The 25,324-nt window shown below is 36.6% G+C and overlaps 1 protein-coding gene across 4 annotated transcripts in view; it reads left to right on the top strand.

Annotated features, from left to right (window-relative positions):
- Nucleotides 1–25,324, top strand: part of MSRB3 (methionine sulfoxide reductase B3) — a 190,105-nt gene that overhangs the window by 13,553 nt on the left and 151,228 nt on the right. For 3 of the 4 annotated variants that reach the window (XM_017871587.1, XM_017871588.1, XM_017871589.1), the window contains exon 2: nt 17,688–17,814. The exons of the other annotated variant lie outside the window; for it this stretch is intronic. In XM_017871587.1, coding sequence (XP_017727076.1) covers nt 17,739–17,814 — 76 coding nt within the window. In that variant the 5' untranslated portion in view covers nt 17,688–17,738. The remainder of the gene's footprint in view (nt 1–17,687; nt 17,815–25,324) is intronic. 4 annotated transcript variants of the gene reach the window in all.

Raw genomic sequence — 25,324 nt, 5'->3', positions numbered from 1 at the left:
GAGATGGAGTCTCACTCTTGTCACCCAGGCTGGAGTGCAGTGGCACGATCTCAGCTCGCTGCAACTCTGCCTCCCAGGTTCAAGTGATTCTCCTACCGCAGCCTCCCGAGTGGCTGGGATTACAGGTGCCTGCCACCATGCCTGCCTAATCTTTATATTTTTAGAAGAGATGGGCTTTCTTCATGTTGGGCAGGGTGGTCTTGAACTCTTGACCTCAGGTGATCCACCCACCTCGGCCTCCCAAAGTGCTGGGATTACAGGTCTTTTCTCTTGGTTTCCACACCCAGCTTCTGTGGCTTTTTTGATATCTTAGTTTTTCCAAGCTCTTGGGTAATTTCTTAATATCTCTTATTTAAACATGTTTAAATATCTCTCATCTTAAAAGCAAAAAGGCTGTTCAAACCTGCCCCCACCCCACGATCAATCTATTTTACAAGTTGCTTACATCCTTGCTGTCTCTGTTTATCTGCCATCCATCCAAAAATATGTATTGAGCCCTGTTACATGTCAGGCACTAACTTGTCTAACCTGAGGTTACAGTATGGACCAGAGAAACATAGGATCTCATTCTCAGGGTCTTTCCTTCACAGTTTGGAACCAGCATGGCATGTTGTAGAAAGAGTAAGTAGACTATTTTGTGGTAGGAGCAGGAGAGAGCATGGTTAGAGTTTAGGGCAAAGAAGAAGACTAGACTAGATTATGTGGGGCTTTTAGATCATTATGAGGAGTTTAGATAGTATTCTGTGTGATGGAAGCCATTAGAGGATTTTAGGTAGGCAGTGGCAAGATTTGATCTGCATTTTAAAATAATCACTCCAGCTGACTTGTGTTGAATGGATTGTGGGGGCCAAGAGTGGAGGCGGTAAGCCATTTAGGCCTACTTCAGTGGTTCAGATAGGAATTGATAATGGTTTGGACCACAGTGGTGGTGGCAGAACTGAGACCTTGCTGATTGGATATAGAGTCTAAGGAAAAGAGAAGAATCATCTATACTATTCCATTGAAACAGTTTTGGTTGAAGCCACTAATGGTGTTCATATCGTTGAGCCCAGTGAGGTCAATTTGGTCCCTGTCTTCCTGACTTCAGGTTATTTGATACACTGACCACCCACTCCTTCTAGAAATTGTCTTTTCTCTTGGTTTCTAACTATTATTGTTAGATATGTGATTTTAGGCAAATTAGTTATCTGTGCCTCAGTTTTGTCACTTATAGAATGGAGATAATATTGTATCTACCACATAGGTTATTGTAGTCATTAAATGGGAGGATAAATGTGAATTACTTAGCACAGTAATTCACAGAGTTAATTCCCAGTAAGTGTTAACTAGCATCGTCATTGTCGTCATCATCGTCATCATCATCTTCATCATTCTGGGACAACACTTTCCTTGACCTCTCCTTTTTCTGGTCTCTGCTCCTTCTTGATCTTCTTTGCTAGTTCTTTCTCCTTCAACTGAATTCTGAATGTTGAAGTTCCTCAGGGCTCTGACATTTACTTTTCTCATTTAGTACACTTTCTTAGACAATCTTATTTATTCCATGGCTTCAGTTCTGTCTGTATATAATCAGCTCTCCCCGTCTACCACTCAGCCCAGTTCTCATTCCTGAGCAGACAGAGGAAAAGATGAGCAGGAGCCCTGAGGTAAGAGTGTAACTCATTGAAGATTGGGAAAGAAGAGTAGTGTGGTGCTCTTCTAGCTTTCAAAGGATTTGGGAAGCACTGCCATGCTGCCTCTTGAAAAAGACAGCTAACCTGAGAAATACTGAGGGCATTGCCTGGAAATCCTGGATAGCACTCCAGTCAGAAAAAAGAAACTTCAATATACAGACAGAACTAAAGCCATGGAATAAATAAGATTGTCTAAGAATGTGTACTAAATGAAAGAAGTAAAAGGTAAAAGCAGAATTCCATGTATTCATTTGCCTCTATATCATCTCCATTTAAATGGCTGTGCCTTAGATACCATAAACACATCACAAGCTGAACTTTTTTGGCCTGAGCTTAAGCCTCCCCACCTTGTTACCTAGCTAAGTAAATGGTACTGCTATTTGCCCAGTTACTTGAGCCAGAATTGGAGTCCTCTTAAATTTTTTTATTGATCTCATGGCCTGTGTCATTTCTTTGCCTAGATTTCTGCAGTGGTCTCCTAAAAGTGTCTCACCACCTTTGTTCTTACACCACTCCCATCCATTTTCCACCTTTCAGTCATGTTTATCTCTTTATTTTGCAGATGTGGTTATGTTATTCTCCTTCACTTACTTCCCTTTCTTTTTAGGATGAAATTCCAAATTCTTATACTGGCTTCCAAGGTTTGCATCTGTCAGCATCATCATTTCCTCCCCTGTTCCTCACTGACACCTCCACCACACTGTTCTTCTTTCCCAATCTTCAATGAGCTACACTCTTACCTCAGGGCTACTGCTCATCTTTTCCTCTGTCTGAAATACTTCTTTCCTTATTCTTAATCTGGGCAACAGTCTTAGCCTTTATTCTTAGTTTAAATGTTACTTCCCAGGAAGGCTTTCTCTTGCCCCCCAACTGGAGTACATTCCTCTGTTGTATAGGATCTTCCCCACTCTGCTTCTCTGTGATCCTTACTGCACTTGTTCATAATGTCTTTTGCTTCACTAAGAAATGAGCTTCGTGGTGGCAGGGACCATGGCATCTTGTTTCTCACTTTCTCCCCAGCATCTGTTTGTTAAATAGAGTGAGGAATAAATGCAGCATGGGTGTGCCCAGTTTGGGGAAGGAGAGCCCTTCTAGCTGGGTTGGTGTGTTTGTCTTAATCTTTCAGTGTGACAAAAGAGGAGAACAGAAAAGTTTCAGTTTTCTGTAGGTTTACTTTCAGAGCTCTCCTGCAGCCTTCAGGTAGACAGCAGGGAAGCAGCATCAGACTGAAGGCGGCTCTAGTGAGGAGATACTGTTCTGGAGTTGAAGTTTCTTTTTTCTGATTGGAGTGCTATCCAGGATTTCCAGGCAGTGCCCCCAGTATTTCTCAGGTTGTCTTTTTCAAGAGGCATCATGGCAGTGCTTCCCAAATCCTTTGAAATCTAGGCATGAGCATTGCCACAGAACCCTTGTTTCATGTGGCTTCCAATGTCAGAAGTGCTTGTTAGTGTTTTCTGTTGGATCCAGATAGATACTGTGACAGTTTTAAGTTCTCCATACCTCATGGCCTACCTGCCCTCTGCCTTTCCTCCTATTTAGAACCCCACTGGGAATCTGCTGAATCTCACTAACTTGCAGTAACAATATTTGTGCATGAGATGAGTTAGGAGTTGGTCTTTTCTTCAATACAGCCTCTCTGCACGATAGCAGCAGTTTTCAAAGTGGGTTTATTCTTTTGTTTCCAGTGCTGATGTAGGTTTTCCCCTGTTTTATACTTATCATTTTAATGGGAACTGGTGGAAATCTGATTGAGGAAAACATGGGTGAGCTCTTTTGAAAGGTATTTATTTTATTGCCACCTTTGTCCTTGTACGTGTGTGCACATGCATGTGTGAGCAATTTCTTTTTCTCTTTGCTTTAAAAAAACTCCTTCTAGGCATTTTTTTTTTGTTTTGTTTTGTAACTTTATATGAGAGACATTATTTTTAATAGGAACATTTAAATCATTTATATTTTATGTTATGGACATATTTGATGACACTCTTTGTACTATAGTTTTAAGCTCTTTTGTGATTTTTTTCCCCTCGGTTTTCAATCTTTTGCCATGTGGTTTCTGTGGGGATTTTTGTTTTGTTTTGAGACAAGGTCTCTGTTGCCCAGGCAGGGATGCAGTGGTGCGATCATGGCTCCCTGTGGCCTCTAACTCCTGGGCTCAAGTGATCCTCCCACCACAGTCTCCCAAGTATTAAATAGCTGGGACTATAGGCATGCCCACCACATCTGGTTACTTTTTAAAAAAAAATTATATGCAGACGAGATGGCACTATGTTGCCCAGGCTGGTCTTGCACTCCTGGCCTTAAGTGATCCTCCTGCCTCGACTGCCAAAGTGCTGGGATTACAGGCCTGAGCCACTGTGCCTGACCTTCCATGCTTTATTCACTTTTATCTTTCATAGGGATTATTTTAGGTTCTATGACCTTGAAAAAGTGTCTAAAGACATCATTGAGCCTTACCTAATTATTAAATGGAAAAAATAAAAAATGCAGTGACATTTGACTCTTTTCTGCAGGAGAACTCAGGATTCTTGTCTTTTTCTCTGCCCTGCCTTTGTTAGCTAGAGTAGGGCCTGTAGATACACATGACTATTGTTGAATAGTTGACATTCTATATGATTTTGTATTATACATTCTCCCTTTTAAGGATTATTTTTATCTTTTTCATTAAATCATATGACATTTATTGCATTCAGTGACTACCACCACAACTTTTATATGTTAATTTAACTATCCTTAAGGATATGGATTCATACATCATTTGGCTAGAGTATATTTTTGAGTTGATGTCTCCCTATTTTTTGATAGGGAAAGATATATGCCTGTTTATTTCCTGAGCCCTTCTGTTATCTGAGGAAATTAAACACTATTATATAACATGTTAACTCTGCCTTGCAAAACAACATTTAATTGATAGGAGGATTATAAAGAAGCATAATTGGGAGGCCGTAAAATTCCTATATAGAATAACCTAAAAGCAAATATTTTAATTATGGAATATAAAAAGTTGCTAGCATTCTATACAGAAGAAGAACGTAGGAAAAAGGAATTTGCCACAAATTCATGTGATAAATTATATCAGTCACAAGGTTATTGCTAGGAATTCAAGACCTGTAATGTCATAGATAATTCTCAGGGTCACAAGGCACAGTTAGTTATAAGCCCTAGAACAGATTTGTTTTTGAATGAGAGTGAGTGATACTGGCAGTTTTAGTTGAATTGCAATAAATGTTTTATAATTTCTATTGTGCTATTCACATTGGAGTTGACCAACTGTTTATTTTGTCAAATACTTGTTTTATTAGTGTATTTGCTTCATGCGTACACAGAGTTGGATCACTCTACATGATTCGCTGAAATAGCTGGTCACAAAATTTGAAATTTCTTTTTTATCAAATATAATGATTTCTCTGACAGTCACTAAAACATAATTGTTGAAATGGAAAAAGTAATCTTAGTTGAGTTGTATATTAGGCAATCACCTCATTCTTTCCCTGTGCAAAAATAAATTAATTAAACCCTCCAACACTCAAACACATGCATACATGCGCCACAACCAGACATCCATTCTCTTTCTCTCTTTTAAACCTCTTCTTACTTTTCAATCTCCAAACTCACTAAGCATGCTTCTAGATACTCTCAGAAACGTTCTCTCATTTAACTCTTCCAAAACTTAATGAAGTACATGTTATGATCCACATTATACAAGTGAGGAAACAGGATCTATAGAGATTCGTAGGAAGCTGAGGATCTTAGACAGTAACTAAATTGCTTAAAATATATCAGCTGGTTAAATGATAGAGTCGAGATTTGAACTCAGTTTGGACTCTTTCCTGTATTCTGCACTGCCTAGACAGCAATACAGGATACTCTAGTCCCTGGGAACTAGGACACTATGCACAAAGATGAAGGAAAACAAGAAGTGCCATTTGTTCAGTGATATTGAAACATTTATTGAGCCTTTATTTTACAGAGGTGGAAGGCCACTGGCTACTCTCACGGAGTTTAAAAGAGAAGCAGATTTATAAACCTAAACTTCAAACTGCAATAATAGAGACCCTGAAGTAGGATGTAGCGTGGAGGAAGAGCTGATTAATTTTCTCATGGAAGTGATAGGGAGAAGGAAGTGGGGGACAATTGTGAAAGAAATGATTTCTAAATATATCATAAATATAAATGATTTGTAAATAATATTCTGCCTAGAAGAGATGATACCTAAACTGTGTTTGAAGGTTAAAAAATAATGGAGTACTATGCAGCCATAAAAAGGAACAAGATGATGTCCTTTGCAGGGACATGGATGGAGCTGGAAGCCATTATCCTCAGCAAACTAATGCAGGAATGGAAAACCAAACACCACATGTTCTCACTTGTAAGTGGGGGCTGAACAGTGAGAACACATGGGTACAGGGAAGGAGGCAACACACAATGGGGCCTGTTGGAGGGTGGGGTAGGGGGAGGGAGAGCATTAGGAAAAATAGCTAATGCATGCTGGACTTAATACCTGGGTGATGGACTGATAGGTGCAGCAAACCACCATGACACACGTTTACCTGTGTAATAAACCTGTACATCCTGCACATGTACCCTGGAACTTAAAATAAAATAAAATTTTAAAAGAGTCCATTCTGCATATGAGATGGAGGATGTGGGTCATATGGTGAGGGTAGACAAGACTGTATAGGAAATATAAATGGTTGGCTATCATCAGAACATTATATTTATTTGACAGATATTTACTGAATGCCTACTAAGGGTTAGGCATCATCGTGTGAAGTTGTAGAACTAAAGTAAGGGACAAGAAAGTTCATGAAGCATATAGTGTACCAGAGAGTGTTGAGGGTTGAGGTTCTCTACATAGGGAAAGAAACAAACCTGATAGGTCTTTAATATCAGGATACATTGGTTGGATTTCTTTCCCCTGTAGGTTCTAATGAGCCATGGAAGCATGTTATGCAGGTTTATGGCATGGTCAGAGCTAGTACACAGCATTTTGCAGTAGTGTGGAGGGTGAATGTGAGGGGAATTAGATTGAAGGCAGAAAGACCAATAAGAGGCCATTACTTATTGTAGATGGGAGATGAAAGGGATGTATTTGAGCAGTATCTTGGAAAAAAATTGACAGTACTTAATATTGTTTGGATATGAATGGTTACAGTAGAAAGGAATTGAGGGTGACTCCCAGGTTTGAGGTTTTAGTGCCTGGATAGATGGGTCTACTATTTTTTTTTTTCTTTTGAGTCAGGGCCTCACTGTCACACAGGCTGAAGTGCAGTGGCCCAATCTTGGCTCACTGCAGCCTTGATCTCCTGGGTTCAAGCAATCCTCCCGCCTCAGCCTTCTGAGTAGCTGGGACCACAGGTACATGCCACCATGCCTGGCTAATTTTTGTATTTTTGGTAGAAACAGGGTTTCACCATGTTGCCCAGAATGGTCTCAAACTCCTGAGCTCAAGCCATCCTCCCACCTTGGCCTCCCAAAGTGCTGGGATTAAAGGCGTGAGCCTCCACACCCTGCTGAAGGGACTACTTTCTAACAAGGAAATACAGACAGATTAATTAGTGAAGAAAGAAAGTAATAAATGATTTGAGTTTGGAATATAATAAGCAGTTTGAAGTACATGTGGAATACTCAGATTCTTTGAAAAATATCTTTTAATCACCTAAAATTCATGAAGAAAAACAGTATAGGACAAAGTGGAAATTTTACAAAATATTTAATTTCTTCTACTTTATGATCTCATTCAGGACTTTTCCTCCCTCCTAAGCCCAACATGATGTCAAAGGATAGTTGATAGAAGTCATTAAATATACTTTTTAGTGGACTATAAGGAGTCAATTTTCATAAAACTTCTCTTTTATCTGCCATATCAGATGCAAGCCATCATTATAATTTTATTTAATAATTTTCTATTTTCTGCAACAGTATGTAAACTTATGGGGAGGGATACAAAAATTCAGATACAAGAACAGATATTTGCTTGTAATTTCCAGTGCTAAAACTTTTTATTCCATGAATGGGTGGCAAAGTTCTGACTTAAAATATATGAAATATGATTTAAGGATCTGTATTTTTTTTTTTTTTTTTTTGAGACGGAGTCTCGCTCTGTCACCCAGGCTGGAGTGCTGTGGCCAGATCTCAGCTCACTGCAAGCTCCGCCTCCCGGGTTCATGCCATTCTCCTGCCTCAGCCTCCCGGGTAGCTGGGACTACAGGCGCCCACCACCTTGCCCGGCTAGTTTTTTTTTTTGTATTTTTTAGTAGAGACGGGGTTTCACCGTGTTAGCCAGGATGGTCTCGATCTCCTGACCTCGTGATCCGCCCGTCTCGGCCTCCCAAAGTGCTGGGATTACAGGCTTGAGCCACCGCGCCCGGCCAAGGATCTGTATTTTTAAGGCTTATATTTAGCTCACTAAAAATAGTCTTTTAGTGATATAGATACTGTAGTTTATAGTCTTAGGCATAGGATTTAGTCGGCTTGCATTAGCAGGTTTTTTCTTTAGATAAAATGGTCTATTGAGACACTGGATCTTTTTTTATGTATAAGCTTTATTTTTATAAAAAACCTGCACATGGCTCTTGGTACAGGGGAACTAAGGTGAAAAAACCTGCCTACAACTCCACCTCTTTCTATTTCTGTCTCACTCCTCTGAAGTCATGTTTTAAAATCATTATTCTAGTAGTTACTTTCATAATTTTGGTTAATATAGTTATAGTGCTATTTATTGGTGCATCAGTTTCAGATAATAACCAGTTACAGAATATAAGTATTTATCTGCTATCTCTTCACCTTTCTGTGTACCATTGTTAGACTTACAGGCTAAGCTGCTCTGACAAAGAGATTACAAGTGGAGTGACTTACCGAAAGTAGAAGTTTCCCTTTCATATACTAGTCCAAGGTTGGGCTGGTGAATAGCTTTGCCTCATGACCTGTTAGGTTTGTCTTCCTCATCAAGTGCCTTCCTTCTCAGGGTTCAAGCTTACTGATGCAGTTGTTGCCATTTCTCAGGAGGGAAGAGGAAATCCAAAGCAAGTGACTTTGTCTTTAAAGGAGATGACCTGAAAAATCATACATGATACTGAATTACATTCCGTTTTTCCACAACTTAGTATCATGTTCACATCTAGCTGCAAGGGAAGCTGAGAGATGAGGCTGTATGTTCAGTTAAAATTTCAGGAGGTTCTGTTGCTAATAAGAAGAAGGAAGCATGGATTCTAGGGGTCAGTTAGCGTTTCCCAGTCTAGTTGGTGTCTTCTAACCCTCTACTTTATAAGAGAGGACACTGATACCCTGAATCTTTCCTCCACCTTTCTTTCCAGCCTTCTTTACATTTTGTTGCTGTATACTTTTTGTTTCACAGTGTGAAGCTGCTAATGCTTACAGTCTGTTCTGAAATCACAGTCAAATATTTGTCCATAGGTTGTCTCCAAAAGCTTATATTGTTATGACTATGTGCACATTGATTACTTCCAGGTCACAATGCGAGTTTCTTTCTCATTAGTTCTGGGATCATGATCACAGCTATTGGAAGAAACAGACATTTTTCTATCATCATGGCAAATGGATTGATTTTCCTTGTATTTATTGATTGATTTTAAATCAAACGTTCTATCTGTAAGGTGTGGATTTAGGCATTGACTTGTTAGATCACTAAGAAAGCTACAGTGAATGTGCTTAGTGTCCAAGAAACTTTCAGTTGCTTCAGTAAATAAGATCTTCACATTGTCATTTTATTGTGACCAGAAGGTACTCAGTCACTTTTGCAGCTGAGGAAAATCTTTAGTTTTTGGTGTTGAGACAAGTTTGTGAGCTCTGAGTGATCGAAGTAAAGTAGCTGTCTCCTGGCCTTTAATGTTTGAATATGAGAGGGCAGTCGCATCTTCTGACTAAATTAAGAATCTCTTTGGGATATTTAGGATAGAAGGGATGACTAATGAGAGAGAAACTACGGACTTTTGGAAGTGGTCTCACTGTCCTTGGCATTAGACTTCTCATCCTTACAGACTCTGTTGTTTTCTAAAACAAGGACATCAATCTGGGGGCACAAGGGCCTCTGCCCTTGAGGAGTTTGGAATGTAGTAGAAGAGATTAAAGTTTAGTTCAAATTCTGGCTCCATAATTTACTGACCATATAACCTCAAGCAGTTAATTCTCTAAACTTCAGTTTCTATGGAACAAATAGCCCCCAAATTCAATGACTTGAAATGCTGAAAGTTTAGTTCTTGTTTGTACTATGTGTTCACTGTGGTCCAGATGGGAGCTCTGCTCCATATCTCCTTATCCCAGGATCATGACTAATGGAGCAGCCACCATCTAATTATAGAACATTGCTGGTCCCTGCTGCAGAGGGAAAGAAAGCTCTGGAGGGTCTCGCACCAACAGTTAAGTGCTCTGGCTTGGAAGCAATGCACATAATCATTTCTGCTCACAATTTATTGCCCAGAGCTAGCCAGCCACATGTTCCCACCCAACCACAAGGGGGCCAGAAAGTGCATTCCTACCACATGCCTGGAAGATGGAGAGCCAGAATTACTGTGTACAGAGTAATAATGACTACCACATATAGGAGTGCCTAGCTCAGGGTTGATATGAGGATTAAATGAGGTTACACACACACACACACACACACACATATACACAGTACAGGTGCTCAAAAATGATTATTGTTAATAGTCTCATCATAGATGTATACATGCAAATATTCAATAACAATATACAGGGAGACTAAAGTCTTTATTATAAGGTTAAAAAACTTTATCATAATATATACGAAAATGCCTTGTAAATAATAACATACTGTGCAAATGCAAGTTGATATTATCTAGTAGATGTTAGAAGATAAAGCATTAGAGCTTGGTTCAAAGTTGGTGCTAGACCTTTGTATTCATCTATCAAGAAGTGATGGTTGAAGTTGTAAGAAGAGATAAAATCTACATGGAAATTTTGGAAAACTTGCATCTCCTACTGTGAGCTTGATAGCTTCTCAATATTTAAAAACTTTTCTGATGAAATCAGTGATGATATTAATGAGTATGGGTTTTTTGATATCATGTTATGAAATGTTTCAACATACGAAAGATCTGTGTAACTCGGTGAACCAATGCTTTCCAAAGGAGCAGTGCAGGATGTTACAAAATCATGCAAGATTAGAAGGTCCATTCAAAATGCAAGCTAGACCAGTGGGTTTTAATGTAGCAGTATGAGAAGTTCATTGATATGGTTTCAGACTACCATTTGTTGATCTTCGGTATGATAACAAAGAATAAAACATATAATTATCTGAAAGGGTTATTAAAATGCTCCTCCCCTTTCCCGCTACTTACTTGTATGAATCCAGATTTTCTTCACTTATGTACTTCAACGAAAACAACATATCACAACACATCGATTGCAGAAGCAGAGATGAGAATTCAGTTGTTTTCTATTAAGCTAGATAATAAGAAGAGATTTGCAAAAATATAAAACTCTTTCCATTATACATATATTTTATTTTGGTAATATAGTTAATTTTCATTATAAATGTCATTTTATAAATGTATTTATAAGCTTTCAGGTTAAAATAAAGTTTTACTATTTTAAGAATAGTCATTTTGTAAGTTATTTTTTATTTGCTTTTAATGGAGTAAGCAAATAGTTAAAAGTTTCCTAGTTGTAATTTTAATAAGTAAATATTAATATTTATAATCATGTGAACAAAAGGTATTTGGAGTCCTTGATAATTTTGGGGAGTGTAAGGAATCCTGAGATCCAAAAGTTTAAGAATGGGTAACCCTAAAGATATAGAGATGAAAGAATACAAATAGAAAGTCTTCCTTCATACAACTTCTCTTTGGTTCCAAACTCCTGTATGTCCCTGCCACTCCCTCTCCTAAAGCTGGAAGCATTTCTCTTTCCTCTGAAATTCCATAACACTTGATTTCTACCCCTGTTAACTCATTAAGCTTATGTCTTATGTTCCCACTTAAGCTAATATGTTTTTTAACAGCACAGACTATGTCTTACATCTTTGCATGTTCATCAGCACCTGATACATTGTTTTCCATGTAGTAGGAATTTATATAGGTGAATTGAGTAAGTTAAAAAAATTATCTCTTAAAGTCACTTGAAAGATCGACTAAACATTCTGAATAGCCAGGATTCTGTTGTTTCTTAAAACAAATACAATCACAAAAGGATCACTGTTTAACAAAAAGAATGTCAAATTCTAGCCAATGAGCTATGGATTTCAAGCAGTAGCTAAATGATTGATCAGTTCACTCAACAAACACTAGTTGAGCATAAACTGCTAGGCACTGGGTTGATAAGAACAAAGATGTTTTTATAGAACTATATTATATAGATTAGTGGTTCCCATGATGAATGTTCTTCTGTTTATAATAACATTACAAAATAGCAACAATGAAAATTCTCCCCCACAAAACTAAATATATTCTACTTAAAAGGATTTTTTTTATCTTGAGATCACTTTCTTAGTTCTTGGTGTCAACATAATCTTTCTTTTCTGATACTATGGTGAGATTAGGGTTTTGAGACTTTTTTTGGGTCATTATTTAACAAAACTCCAAACTGTTGGCTCCTACAGTTCTGGGTGTGGTGGAGGGGAGCATTTTACTAGTTTGTGAAAAACCACTGATGTGGACATTCCTTTGGCATTTATTGGGAAGGGATTCGACCTTTAGGTTTGACACTTTAAAACCACTAGTACCATCAGCTCACTTATTCTGGAGCTAATTATCAGCTTTGTGAGTTCTCTAGATTACTTTTTATACCATCTCTTTTTGGAAGATTATTGTTCAACTACAGGGAAAAAAGTAAAAGGGAAAAAAGATAAACCTAAAACAAAACCCTAGCCGATTAACTTTAATCAAATTTTTGGATGTTAGAATTCACGAGGGAGATGAAGAAGTAGAGATTTTTGACCAAAATAGGGCATTTAAATTATTTTTGGATTTCAAGTCAGGTTACATTTGCAACTTCCCACATCTTCATAGGAACTAATAATTGTATAATATATTTTAATTCAAATTATTACCTTTAAGCATTATTAGCAGTTGAGATGGCAGAGACAGCAGCATTGGAAATGATGATCCTGAACAATATAGTCATATCCTGAACATATAATCAGTCATTTTCGTAGTCTTTCACTCAATAAATGAATGACTGTTATGTGCCAGGTACTGGGATGCAGGGATGAAAGACACTGTCACTGTCGTTAAGGGGTTTATAATCTAGAAGAGGGAGAGATCTAAGCAAATCAGTACCCTGAAAATTGTTATGGGGGTATGATAGCATATTTGGTGCTATACTGGGGACTAGAATTGGAGGAGTTAGGAATGGTGGAGGTTGTAAGTGGTGGCAAAGATAGTAAGGATCTGGAATGAAGACATGGAGGTGGAAATAGAAAACAGCTGATCTATCAGGAAAATTACCACCATGTTAGTATGGCAGGAGTGTGGGGTGCGGTGGGTTGTAGAGGTATGGCAAGGGAAAAGGCTGAAGAGTTCAGCAGTAGCTGAATGTAGAACTTTAGATACTTTAGATACTTTGTTTGGGAATTTGGGCTTTATCAGAAGGATTTACCAGAATGTGTTCTGGGGGTTGGGTGACAGGACAGAAAGGAGTTTTGTATGATCAGAAACATTTCAGAGGCACCAACTGAGACAAAGTTAAGCAGGCATATCTACTGAAGACTTCTCAGATCCTTTATATTGGTTAGCATTTCCACGACTATTTGACTACTAAACTTGTTTGAAGGGCTATCTTACGTTTCTCAGAACATGGTTTGGAGAACCCTGTGATATACGAGGGGGAATCATCAAAATGTTTTCAGCAGGAAATTATAGACAATTACGGAATCTAATTCTGTTCTTAACACATAATGTGATACTGCTCACTAGGCATTGTGCAGTCAGTATTTTTAAATGCCCACTATTTTCAAAATTATCTACCAGATATTTGGGGAGATTAGGAAGATTCGTGAGCCATCTTGTCCGGCTTTTAAAAATGACATGTTGATTAGGTCGGGTATGGCGGCTCATGCCTGTAATCCCGGCACTTTGGGAGGCCGAAGTGGATGGATTATCTGTAAATGTTGTTCATCCATGTAGGTAATTGAATAAAAGGCAATGCAAAAGTGAGGAAGTTGAGAATACACTTGGAGAATTACGGATTTTCTGGTGATCCTTGCTCAATCCTGATTCCTACAGGGTGTTTAATGCTAAGCGTTTGCTTCTTTCTGGACTAGGATTGTTTCTGGTAATGGCCTTCACTCAGACAGTTCAGGAAATACAAATGGTTAAAAGCTGCCAAATTGAAACTTCAATTTGGGGGTCTGAGAGTGGAAGTAGCTGTTAGTTTGTTTGGTCCTCAAAAGTACATTATCAGCATATTGAAGTTTTGGTAGATTAACATAGAGTTAGCTTTATAGATTCTAAAGGTATATCCAAGGAATTTAGAGAAAAAATTTGAAGGTGAAAGCAGTTGAAGTTGCATGTGGTGGAACTAGAAAGATCAAGTCTAGAAATCTGAGAATGTCAAGGGAGAGAATCTTCAAGTAATCATCTTCTTCTTTTTTTTTTTTTCTTTTTTTTGAGACAGGGTCTTTCTCTGTCACCCAGGCTGGAGTGCAGTGCACAATCTCAGCTCACTGCAATCTCTGCCTCCCAGGTTCAAGCGATTCTCCTGCCTCAGCCTCCTGAGTAGCTGGGATTACAGGCGCCCACCACCATGCCTGGTTAATTTTTTGTACTTTTAGTTTCGCCATATTGGTCAGGTTGGTTTGGAACTCCCTGCCCGCCTCAGCCTCCCAGAGTGCTGGGATTACAGGCATAAGCCACCTCGCCTGGCCATCAAGTAATCTTGAATTAAGTTTCCTTATTACATGTTTATCATGCTACCTAGTAGGGAAACGTGGAATCAGAGTATCTAGAGTTGGTTGGTGCATCGTAAGGCTTTTCATTGCCAGTTGTGTAGTGGTCAAGAGTACTGGCATTGGAGGTAAATGGCCTGAGTTCACATGTATCAATTAGATTACCCAATTACTTAAAGTCCCTGTCCCTTACTAAGTGTAAGACCTTAGGTCATTTATTTAATCTCCCTGTGCCTCAGTCTCTGTGTCTAAAAAAGGGAAAATGATAGTATATACCTCATTAGGTTGTGGGGATTAAAAGGGCTAATAAATGTGAAATGCTTAGAGTAGTGCATGGCACATGCTGTGTGCACAGTCAACTGTTATCTTTAGGATTTCTCTGTTCTGTTGTTTTCATTAGAATAATTTACTGTGGAAATCTATCAAGTAGTGGTTTTCTGACCTAAATAGGATTCTTTGGAGAATAGCTTGCTACCTCTAAGAAGGGGTGGATATAAATGGACTGTTACAATTTTCTAATTAATGCAGTTAAAACTGTAGTAAATATTTGGCATAAATAATAATAGCTAACATTTCCTGAGCATATACTATGTCCCAGGAGTTGTTCCAAGCACTTTTTACCAATTAACTTATTTAATCATTATCTGATAAGTGAGGAAGCTGAGGCCCCGAGAGGGTAAGCAAGTTGTCCAAGGTCACCGAATTGGTTATGGGCATGACCAGCTTTAAACCCAGACAGTCTGTGTCCGTGGATCACACACATCCATTGTGATATCCCATCTTTCATGCAAACATATGTATTTTAGATCTGTTTGTTAAAGTGTTTTATTTTATTTACTGCAAACATTAATTAAATGGAAAACATGAGCTAAAAATAATTTTGTTAAACCATTTCAGCATAAAAATATATGTTAGAGCCATATTAACTATGATTCTTTTGTTCTGTGGAAGTATAGGCATATTAGTTTGATGTAACCAAGGCATCCAGATGCACACATCCATTCTTTAGAACTGTTTTTCACTTTATGTCTCAGCTACATATTTTCAGAGTGGTTTATGAGTAATACCAGTTTGCATGCATTTTACAAAGTTCAGTCCTTTTCTGCTATCTATGCAGGCGTTAAAATAATTCAGATAATATCAAATCCTAACCTATGAAATGCATTCTTTTAGGATTAGAAAATAGAGAACAGTGTGACAAATTGTGCTTTTTGCATTCTTCAGTATAGAAAGACTAGACTGCTCTAAAAGCAGTCATTTTAGTTGCCCCACTTTGTTAGTGCTAATGTTGTACTTTCTGGGTCTTCTATTTTCAAAAAACTGGGCAAAACTAATTTGCCACTAGATGGAGCCCTGGCTATTTGGGTAGAAATACAGGCAACAGTCAGAATATTAAATCACACAGTCATATCATGCTGGAGGGCTCCCGGTATTTGTGGCCCTCAGTTTTTAATTGTAGAATGCATCTTTGTTCTTTCCCTGACCTGCAGAGTGACGTCACTGCCTCTCTTCCTGTGCGCTGGCTTTGACATAAGCCAGATGGCCACAGTGGTTGGTAGGCGCCCAGGCTGCCTGGTACAGGAGTTGATGAAACAGAATAGGAAGACGTTTTATGGTCAGCTGTGGAAGCACAGTGAGACTACAGCTTTGCTAAGTAATTATATTTACTGTGTGCACTTTATTCCTCACAGAGAAGGGTCACAAGGAAAAAATACATTTTTATTTATAGTGATGTGAGGTATAGACCTTTGATCTTTTATTAGTCGGTAGTCTGCTCCAAAGGAGTGCTCTCTTTTCCCTGCCCTGCAGTCACTCGTGAAAATGACATGTTTATTTATGTTTAATGGTTCTTTCGGGCTGTGCATTGTGATACTTACCTTCCTTTTCCCTCCCCTTTGTCTCCAATTAGTAACACAAAAATGTTTTAGTCTTGTAGTGAGTTTAGTTTGGGGAAGTCAGAGTTCAGGCATGTTAATACAAGCAGATTTCTGTCAGATATACTCCAGAGTGATTTAGTAAAATATATTACTGTTTATTATATGTTTGTTCTTCAAGGAGGTCAGAAGAGTCCGGAACAGACTTTTTTTGGGGATGGGGAGCAGGGGAAGTGGTCAGGAAATGAACAAGACATTAATTTTGTATTAATTTTTGGGCATTTAATGGTTAAAGTCACTTAAAATGCTAATTTGAAACAACATATGTGAAGTTTATTAATCTAGTATTTTCCATTTCCATTTAAAGTTAATCTTTACCAATTGAAATATTGTACAAAACTTTTAAGAAAATCCTAAGAATTGAACTTTTCTCTAAAGTTTAATATCTACACAATTTTAGATTCTTCCACATAATTCATTTCCAAAGACATTAAAAAACAACTTTACACTTTTAAAATGACTAAATCATGAATATTATTCACAGAATTGACCTATAAATTATAAATCATATAGTTAAATGAAAATTCATATTTGCTATGCTTTATTCAAACTTAATGCTGTTTTGAAAGTGTTAATTGTCCATAGGTTTTCTGGGTCTCTATTTCATAAAATGAAATTCTAACAAAATACGTCTCTTAATCTTATTATTTTATAGTCTTCTCCAGGGAGGGAGATTTGCCAGTAATTGCTGGAAGAAGGCAGCGTGGTGTAAGGAAGGAACATGGCTTTGCAGTCAGATATAACAGGGTTTTCTAGTCCTTTTTCCACTGATTATTTGCTTTGTGCCCTTGGACTTTTGAGTCACAGTTTCTTCACATATGTATTGGGGCATAAAACCTACCTCCTCGGTTTATTGTAAGAATTAAATGATATAACGTGTATATTAGGCTCCAGACAGTTCCTGTCACATGGTATGAACTCAGTAAATGTGAATTTCTTTCAACTGTTTTTAAACTTCCTGTCTTTTCTCAACCTCTTGCAAACTCTGTTTACAGATTACACTGCTATCTTGTAGTGTGTATTTTATCTCTAAGATACAAAGAAAGCTATATTGAAAGTAAGCTCACCGGCTGAAAAATAGGCATTTGAAATTTATTAGCAATATGTGCATGTATTCAGTTCCAGATAAAACTGTAACCATCAGTTGTGCAATTAATGTGTTTAATATTTGTGATGTTTTAATTTGTTTTTTTTTTTGTTTTTGTTTTTTCTCCTACTCAGCTCTTGCCCCTGTTCTTTGCTTCTCGTTTTGTTGGTGAAGATATCACAGTGATGTCTGCATTCAACCTGCTGCATTTGGTGACAAAGAGCCAGCCAGTAGCCCTTCGAGCCTGTGGGCTTCCCTCAGGTTGCTGCTTGTTGTACTGTACATACTGAAGGCACAGGGCCAACTGGGTGTTTCTGCTGCAGGAAATGATACACCATCATGCTTTGCTAAATTTCATTTTCTTTTACTTGGGCCCTAATTTGAAGACGGAAATTGGTTATAAATCACCACTCTACTTTGAGTAACATTCATTTCCACAATCCTTACAACCCTTGGAACATTGTCCAGTTTCCTTGCCCAGTGTATAATTGTCACTAATATTTCATGATATCTTCTTGTTCTTTAATGCACACTACACATCTGCAAATCATAACGTTCATAAGAGGCTGGCAGTCTGAGTAAGAAACTGCCCCAAATCACACAAAATAGGACATTCATCTTGTTAAAGGATAATGAAAATGCTTTTCATTCCACATGTGGTCGTTCCTTTAGGAAAAAATGAAAATGAGCAACGTTAGCATAATTAAGTTACCAATTTATTGTAGTTAAAAAGCAAAAAAAGTTCTACTTAACAATGACCAAATAAACATAACTAATATAGCATGCATCAGTGGGTTCTTAAATTAGAACCACTACACTTTTTAACAGTGTGATTTTAAGAATTTAAATAAGTGAGGCATGAAAGTCCAAAATTTTATATGCGCCTGTATCATAAGCTTAGTATTTTAATTTTATTATGAAAACCACAATGGCTAAATATTTTACTTCTGTGAGTATGATTATCAATATATTTTACATTTTTTCCGTTAGTATAAATATCTATCACTACATTGTATAGAAAATTTAATTCCAACTCATTAAATGTTAACTATGTGTGCCAGGCATTGTGTTAAGCAGTGAGGATACAGTGATAAATAAGGTAAAGCTGATTTTTTTCAACAAGTACAAGATGGAAATGGAACTGTGTGAGGACTGTCGAATCATATGTTGACCTGACTAGACTTGAGGCATTTATACTTGGTGTATTAAGGTAATTCAGAGGAGGTTGATCCTACATCTAGTCTTTAGGAGAAGAAATGTTGGAAGGAAGGGAAGATCTCTGAAGTTTAAGGAGGGCTTTATGGAGGATATGGTGCTTGAGCTGAATCTCAGACTGGGAGCACAGTTAGCCTGGTTTCTAAGCAGGGTGGTGGGGAGGCTGTTTCTAACAAAAGGAGTAGCATGGGAAAACACAAAGGCCTGAAAGAGCAAGGCATGTTCAGAGAAATACAGTTATTCATATGGTTGGTTTGGATGTACAAGGGCAAATAGAAGAGGTAAGGAAGGAAAGGCAGCCAAATCGTGAAGCACTTTATATGATGTTCTAAGGAATTTAAGTCTTGGAGAGATGAACAGGAATGACATGACTTCATTTGCATTTTACAAAGATTATTGATTTAGTATGGTAGGAGGTCAGAGCTGGTTTTTCAGATGTTTCTGTGAGAGAGTCTGGGATGGCAACCTGATTAGAAGGAGTAAGGTATTTGTCTTGCAGCCATATTTATATAGCAAATATACTTTTTTTAAAAGTAGATTTTAAGTCTGTTTGTGGTGACATGAGGGGCTAATGAAGCTTAATGTATAGAGGCCCCAATCACTCTTCTCAGTATGCCCCCTGGGCCCACATCCCCCTGCACTGCCACCGTAAAGAGTACTGGAGGAGTCTGAGGCTGTGAGGAGATGTGAAGTGCTGTGGCCATTACAATAGAGTTGAAAAGGAAGATTGTAATTGGGAGAGATTCAGACTGTAGAACTGACAAGGTTTGTCTGTGGGATTGTATATGACCTTGAGGGAGAACCTCAACCACTAGTTACTTGTGCTATGCAGAACCTTTTCAATGCTCTACGGTACATGTCACAGGTGGACTATGGAGGTTATTTAGATGATACATAATGATGTTTTCCTCTGGAAAAAGCTCCAGTGTGTAAAAGTACCCAGCATAGTTTTTGTCATATGGGTTTGCCAAATATAGAGGAGGCTAAATGTTTATAGAAACCACATTAATTAACAGTATATTCTTCAATAAATGACAGTCATGGATTAAAGAGTTTCATAATGAGATTGTCTAATTGAAATATAAGTATCTTTAAATTTTGATGACAAAATTATTCAAAGATAAATTCAGCAAAGCTGATCATTTTTAAGAAGTTAACCATTGTGGTACAGTGCTTAAGCACACTAATTCTTTCTGGGGTCAGACTGAGTTTAAAATCTGACTTTGCCACTGACTAGCTGTGTGCCTTAGCTTCCTTGTTTGTAAAATGGGGATAATAATACTACCAATCTGAAAGGGTTGCTGTGGGAATTAAATAGATTGGGATGTGAAATGTGCTTAAACCTGTGGCCGGCATTTAGTAAACACCATATATGTCTTCACTATGTTCAATGTGGAAATTTGTGTAGATTTATGTTTTTCCAATACAACAGACTTTTCAAACTTTTAAACATGTCCTATGTTTCATTTAACTATATTTTACTTTCATGGGACTCACAGATACACTTTATGTTGAGAAATAACCATCTTGATCTGTTGTTCTGATCTCTTTATTTTACTTATACACCCTGCTGAACCAGAATTCAAGTCCTATAAATATACAACAGATTTATTTTATTCTTACTACCCAGTACTGGTAAAAGCCAAAAGAAACTCGCATCTTTCTTATCTAGGGCTTGTAAACCCATTTTAATTTGAAAATTGAATTGGCTAGAATAGTATTCCATTAATTTCTTGACCATTCAAGCACCACTAGTTTTTAAAGTGTTATGAAAGTCAGTCTTCTGGTGTCTACATATTTTATAACTTGGATTTAGCAAAATCTTTATATCATCAAGTTCTCTAACAGGATTTTGCTCTTAGATATATAGAAATGTTGAAGAAGTTAACTTCAACAATAATGAAACAAACTGTTTAAATTTTGAAAAATAAAGATGAAATTGAAATGGAAATTCTAGTCCCCAATTACTTTGTACAGGTAGGGAAGAGAAGAGGCCAAAACTGGAAATACAGGAAGTGAAGGTGAAAGTTTGAAGTCTTGCTTTAATATGCTGTTGCTGGTCAAAACCCATTACAACAGAAATCTCTGTAAATCAAAAAGATGTCTGTTCCCCAGCCAGTACCCTACTAATTTTGAGTATTATTCAATATGAAATAATTCCAGAACTAAAATATAATTGGAGCAGGCTCTTAAAGTTGATTATAACTGGATTGACCTGCATGAAAGCTATGTCACAAAAGAGCGATCTATTACTTTTAGCTTTGACTTTCTTTACTTCTTATTTTTTAATAAGGTATAATTTTAATTTAGATCTTATTAAGTGCATCTGAGTTATGGTTCACTCTTGTTTGTAATTAAAGGTAATTTTTCTCTCTCAGAATTTCTTCTTAATTTCTTACAACAGTTTCTTTTATGTATTAAAAGAACACTGGATTAAGAGTTAGAAAACTCTAACCAAAGCTCCGTCCTTAACTTGCGTGACCTTGAACAAGTCAATAAACTTCTCCTGATCACAGTCTCTTCATGTTTACGAGGAATTAGATAATATATTTAGTTCTTAAATTCTGTGATTTTATTAACTGTCACTTGTTTTTACTTTTGACTTTAGGTTAATCAGATCTTAAAACTCAGTACTAATACTGGGAACTTACAGAGAAGTCTGCTGACTTGTGGTGGTAGGACACAGTTTCCATGTTTGAACATTAGAATTCCTTGCCTCTTAATCAAGACTGAAGCATTATCTGAGGAGGAATCAGGAAGCACAATTTTATATATAGTTTTAATGCTAGATAAAAATTAAGTATAATTGTAGCTTATACTAGATATCATGATAGCTTTCAGCCAAGTGAGGGTGAAATAAATAAAATTTGTCTAAATAGTACTAATTAGAGCGATGTTATACTTTTTTCTACCATCATACATATAATTTGTGGTTGTGATTCTTACTTGACGTTAGTGGCATATTTAATAGTTTCCATGAATTGAAGAGTTACATGGCTGTAGCTTATAAATATATCATAGTTTTCTAATGTAGCAATTAGAAGTCTTAGAGATATTTTGCAAATGGTGTTAGAAAGTCATTGAGTATCATCTGTATAACTAGAACTCTATGAATCAGCGGCTTATGGCTCCAGAGCTTAACACAGTGCCTGGCACTTAATAAATATTTGTTAAATGAATCAGTAAACATTTGGAATGTTTATGTGAAGGTGAAGTCATAGCTGTAAGAGTACAAATTTATTTGAAACTCCTTTATATGGGAAGATTAAAAGTAAAGTTCATAGTTTGGTTTACTTTTGAATCTATTGTCTAACAATTTTTTTCTCACTTTATTGCATTAGTACAATATAGGGGATGCCATAAGTATAAATCACATTGTAGCTAAACAAATAACAAAAGTGGCAACAGATTCAATGCATATTATCCAGAATTGCTTTTACCTTTTCTTGCAAACAGTTTGAGTTTTGGTAGTAAGCTGTTTGAGGCAGTGAATAAGGATGTATTATACTTAGCATAAGACTTAAGAACTCTGGCCCTTTTGATCACTTCTTTGCAGCAGATTATTGTTTATTGTGCTTTAAAGTCTCCATTTGTAAAGAGGAAATACTACAGATGCACATTAAAGCCACATCCGTAAGTAACAAGTACTTATTCAATTTGAGCTGGCAATATTTCATTAATAGAACTGATGAAAGATAATCAGAATCGTCAGTGTGCTGTTCACTTACTGAATGCATTGACATTCTATATTAGTTCTTCAGAACCTTTTTTGGGTCATAAAAAATATGGACCACCTACATAATGCTTCGATAAAAGTTACGACCTTCTTTTCCAGAAAAGACATTTATGCGTCTACACATGTTTTCATATAATTTCAAGAATTTTTTTGTTAGATCTTCTGAAACTCTTCAGGGAGAGCTCTTTGACCGCATGTCCAGAACCTCTGCTGTAAAAGATTCACATGAACCCAACATAAAACTCATCAGAATGCAGTGTTTCTGATTTCAGTATTGGTGTCCCCAAAGGAATTCTCTCCCTTGTGTTCAGATTAATGCCCTCAGTTCTCCAATTTCACCATTCTTACCCAACATCTGACCTAACTTTATCTTACCTAACTTCTTTGATTGTATTAAAATGCTGTGGAGAGGATTTTTTTTTAAAGAAATTAAAAAAAAGGACATACAAATTTCAACCCGTAATTCACAAAATAATTTGCAAGTAATTGATTAAATGGTATCCACTTTTTCCAGTAGATGGCACTAGGTTTACATTCTTTCATAGCATGAATGATTATTGATATTAGCACATAGGTGCATTGTGAAAACTTAAACAAAAGTGTATAAGGAATAGCCAGTTAAGAACATATGGATTTATAAACCACAAAATTTTCTGCTTATATTATGTTCAAACAATATTTGTAGAGCACAAAACCTTTTTCCATTTTCAATAGGATTCCGACTCCCTTATGCTTGACCATCTCATTGAAATTGTCTTTCATGTGTGGACTTTCTATAAACTGAAACAAGTTTTCATAAATTAACTTATCTTGTATCCAAATAGCTGATTTAACAGTCATTTATGGTTTTATGTGCAGCTAAATTTTCTTCAGCAGACCACCCAAGAATTAAAGAAAATTTCACATTTTGTTTTGCTGTGTTTTGAATTTTTATAGAATCTTGAAACCGTTATTAGTTTAACATGTTGACTGTTAAGCATGAATCAATTTTGCATGAATGAAAATATTTTAGAAAACTAAGAAAAATTATATTTAAAATGTTGATTAATGAGTACTCTGATGCAGCTGTATTTTTCTAAAACTGTTTTCGTAGCTCTATAATAAATGTTTTAATGTTGAAAAGTTGCTGTGCAGCATCTAATTACCAGACGAATTTTTAATTATCTGTGGACAATGGATATTAGTTAAAGCTAAATTGTTATACAACAATAAGACTGTATGAATAAGATGTTGGGCATATGGTTTGTTAAGTGTGGATTCTCTTGATTTTCTGTTAAATATGGAATACATTCTTTGTATACCTTAAGAATTATAAAATACGTAACACCTAATAACAAGAGAGTTTAGGCATGAACAAAAAAATTAAATCTTAGTTTCGTTTGAGAAATTCATTAGTTAACAATGACTGTAAAGTGTGTAAAACATAAATTCTGAAAACAAATGATAATTCTACAGGGTTAGAATATCTAGACAATATGGACTTTGGAGGAATCATATAGGTAATTAGATGCTTATTTGTCTAAACATATTCACAATAATGTTATGTAACAGATTGTAGAAGGATTTATGAGCTCTTGCTCTCAACAGACACAAGTTTAATGAAGGAATGAGTCATGAATGACAGTTCACAGATTCACTAATACTGTGGATAGATATTTGATGAATTTTTACTATCCTTTCCTAGTTTACAATTTCATCCTAAACATTTTATTTAGAAATTGAATTTCTCATAATTGCGTCTGCTAGGTACACTCTTTAAAAGAAAGAGCTGTAAGAGAATACAAATTTAACATTTTTAAAAATAGATTGTATTAAGATGCATTGATAGGAGCAAGNGAAGGAATGAGTCATGAATGACAGTTCACAGATTCACTAATACTGTGGATAGATATTTGATGAATTTTTACTATCCTTTCCTAGTTTACAATTTCATCCTAAACATTTTATTTAGAAATTGAATTTCTCATAATTGCGTCTGCTAGGTACACTCTTTAAAAGAAAGAGCTGTAAGAGAATACAAATTTAACATTTTTAAAAATAGATTGTATTAAGATGCATTGATAAATTATCTGAAATTACCTTTTGTGCCTTTGCATTTGAAATCAACTATTTACTTGAAAATTTTAAATCCTCATTTCATTTATTTCAATTTCCTATTTTTTTTATTTTTAAAAACATTTAGTATATTTACGCTTGTGTTAGTCATTTAAAAATGTATGTTATAAAAAATACACCTTGAGGCCTGGTGCGGTGGTCACGCCTGTAATCCCAGTACTTTGGGAGGCCAAGGTGGGCAGATCACTTGAGGCCAGGAGTTCGAGACCAGCCTGGCCAACATGGTGAAACCCTGTCTCTACTAAGAATACAAAAATTAGCCAGGCGTGGTGGTGGGTGCCTGTAATCCCAGCTACCCAGGAGGCTGAAGCAGGAGAATTGCTTGAGCCCAGGAGGCAGGGTTGCAGTGAGCTGAGATTGCATCATTGCGCTCCAGCCTGGGCTACAGGGTGAGACTCTGTCTCCATCTCAAAAAAAAAAAAAAAAAAAATGCCCCATGAAATGACAAAAGATATCAGTTATTTGGATGGTTAATAAGAGATATACTTTTATAGAGTCTAAATTTATATGTTAACTTATATGATAAGCATTTCTTTCAGTAATAGATGTATTTATTATATTGAGCCACATAATTGCAAGGAAGGAATGGAATGTTAATCATTAGAGTATTTGAATTTGAGGTAAGCAAAGAAAATTCAGATTCCTGTAACTATAGCTTTGTAGGATTTTGTTTTGTTGCAGAAATACATGTTGGTGCAGAAAGAT

Source organism: Rhinopithecus bieti, unplaced genomic scaffold, assembly GCF_001698545.2.
Source record: "Rhinopithecus bieti isolate Rb0 unplaced genomic scaffold, ASM169854v2 scaffold_5924, whole genome shotgun sequence".
NCBI classification, from domain to species: Eukaryota; Metazoa; Chordata; class Mammalia; order Primates; family Cercopithecidae; genus Rhinopithecus; species Rhinopithecus bieti.
This window is presented reverse-complemented; position numbering and strand designations above follow the sequence as displayed.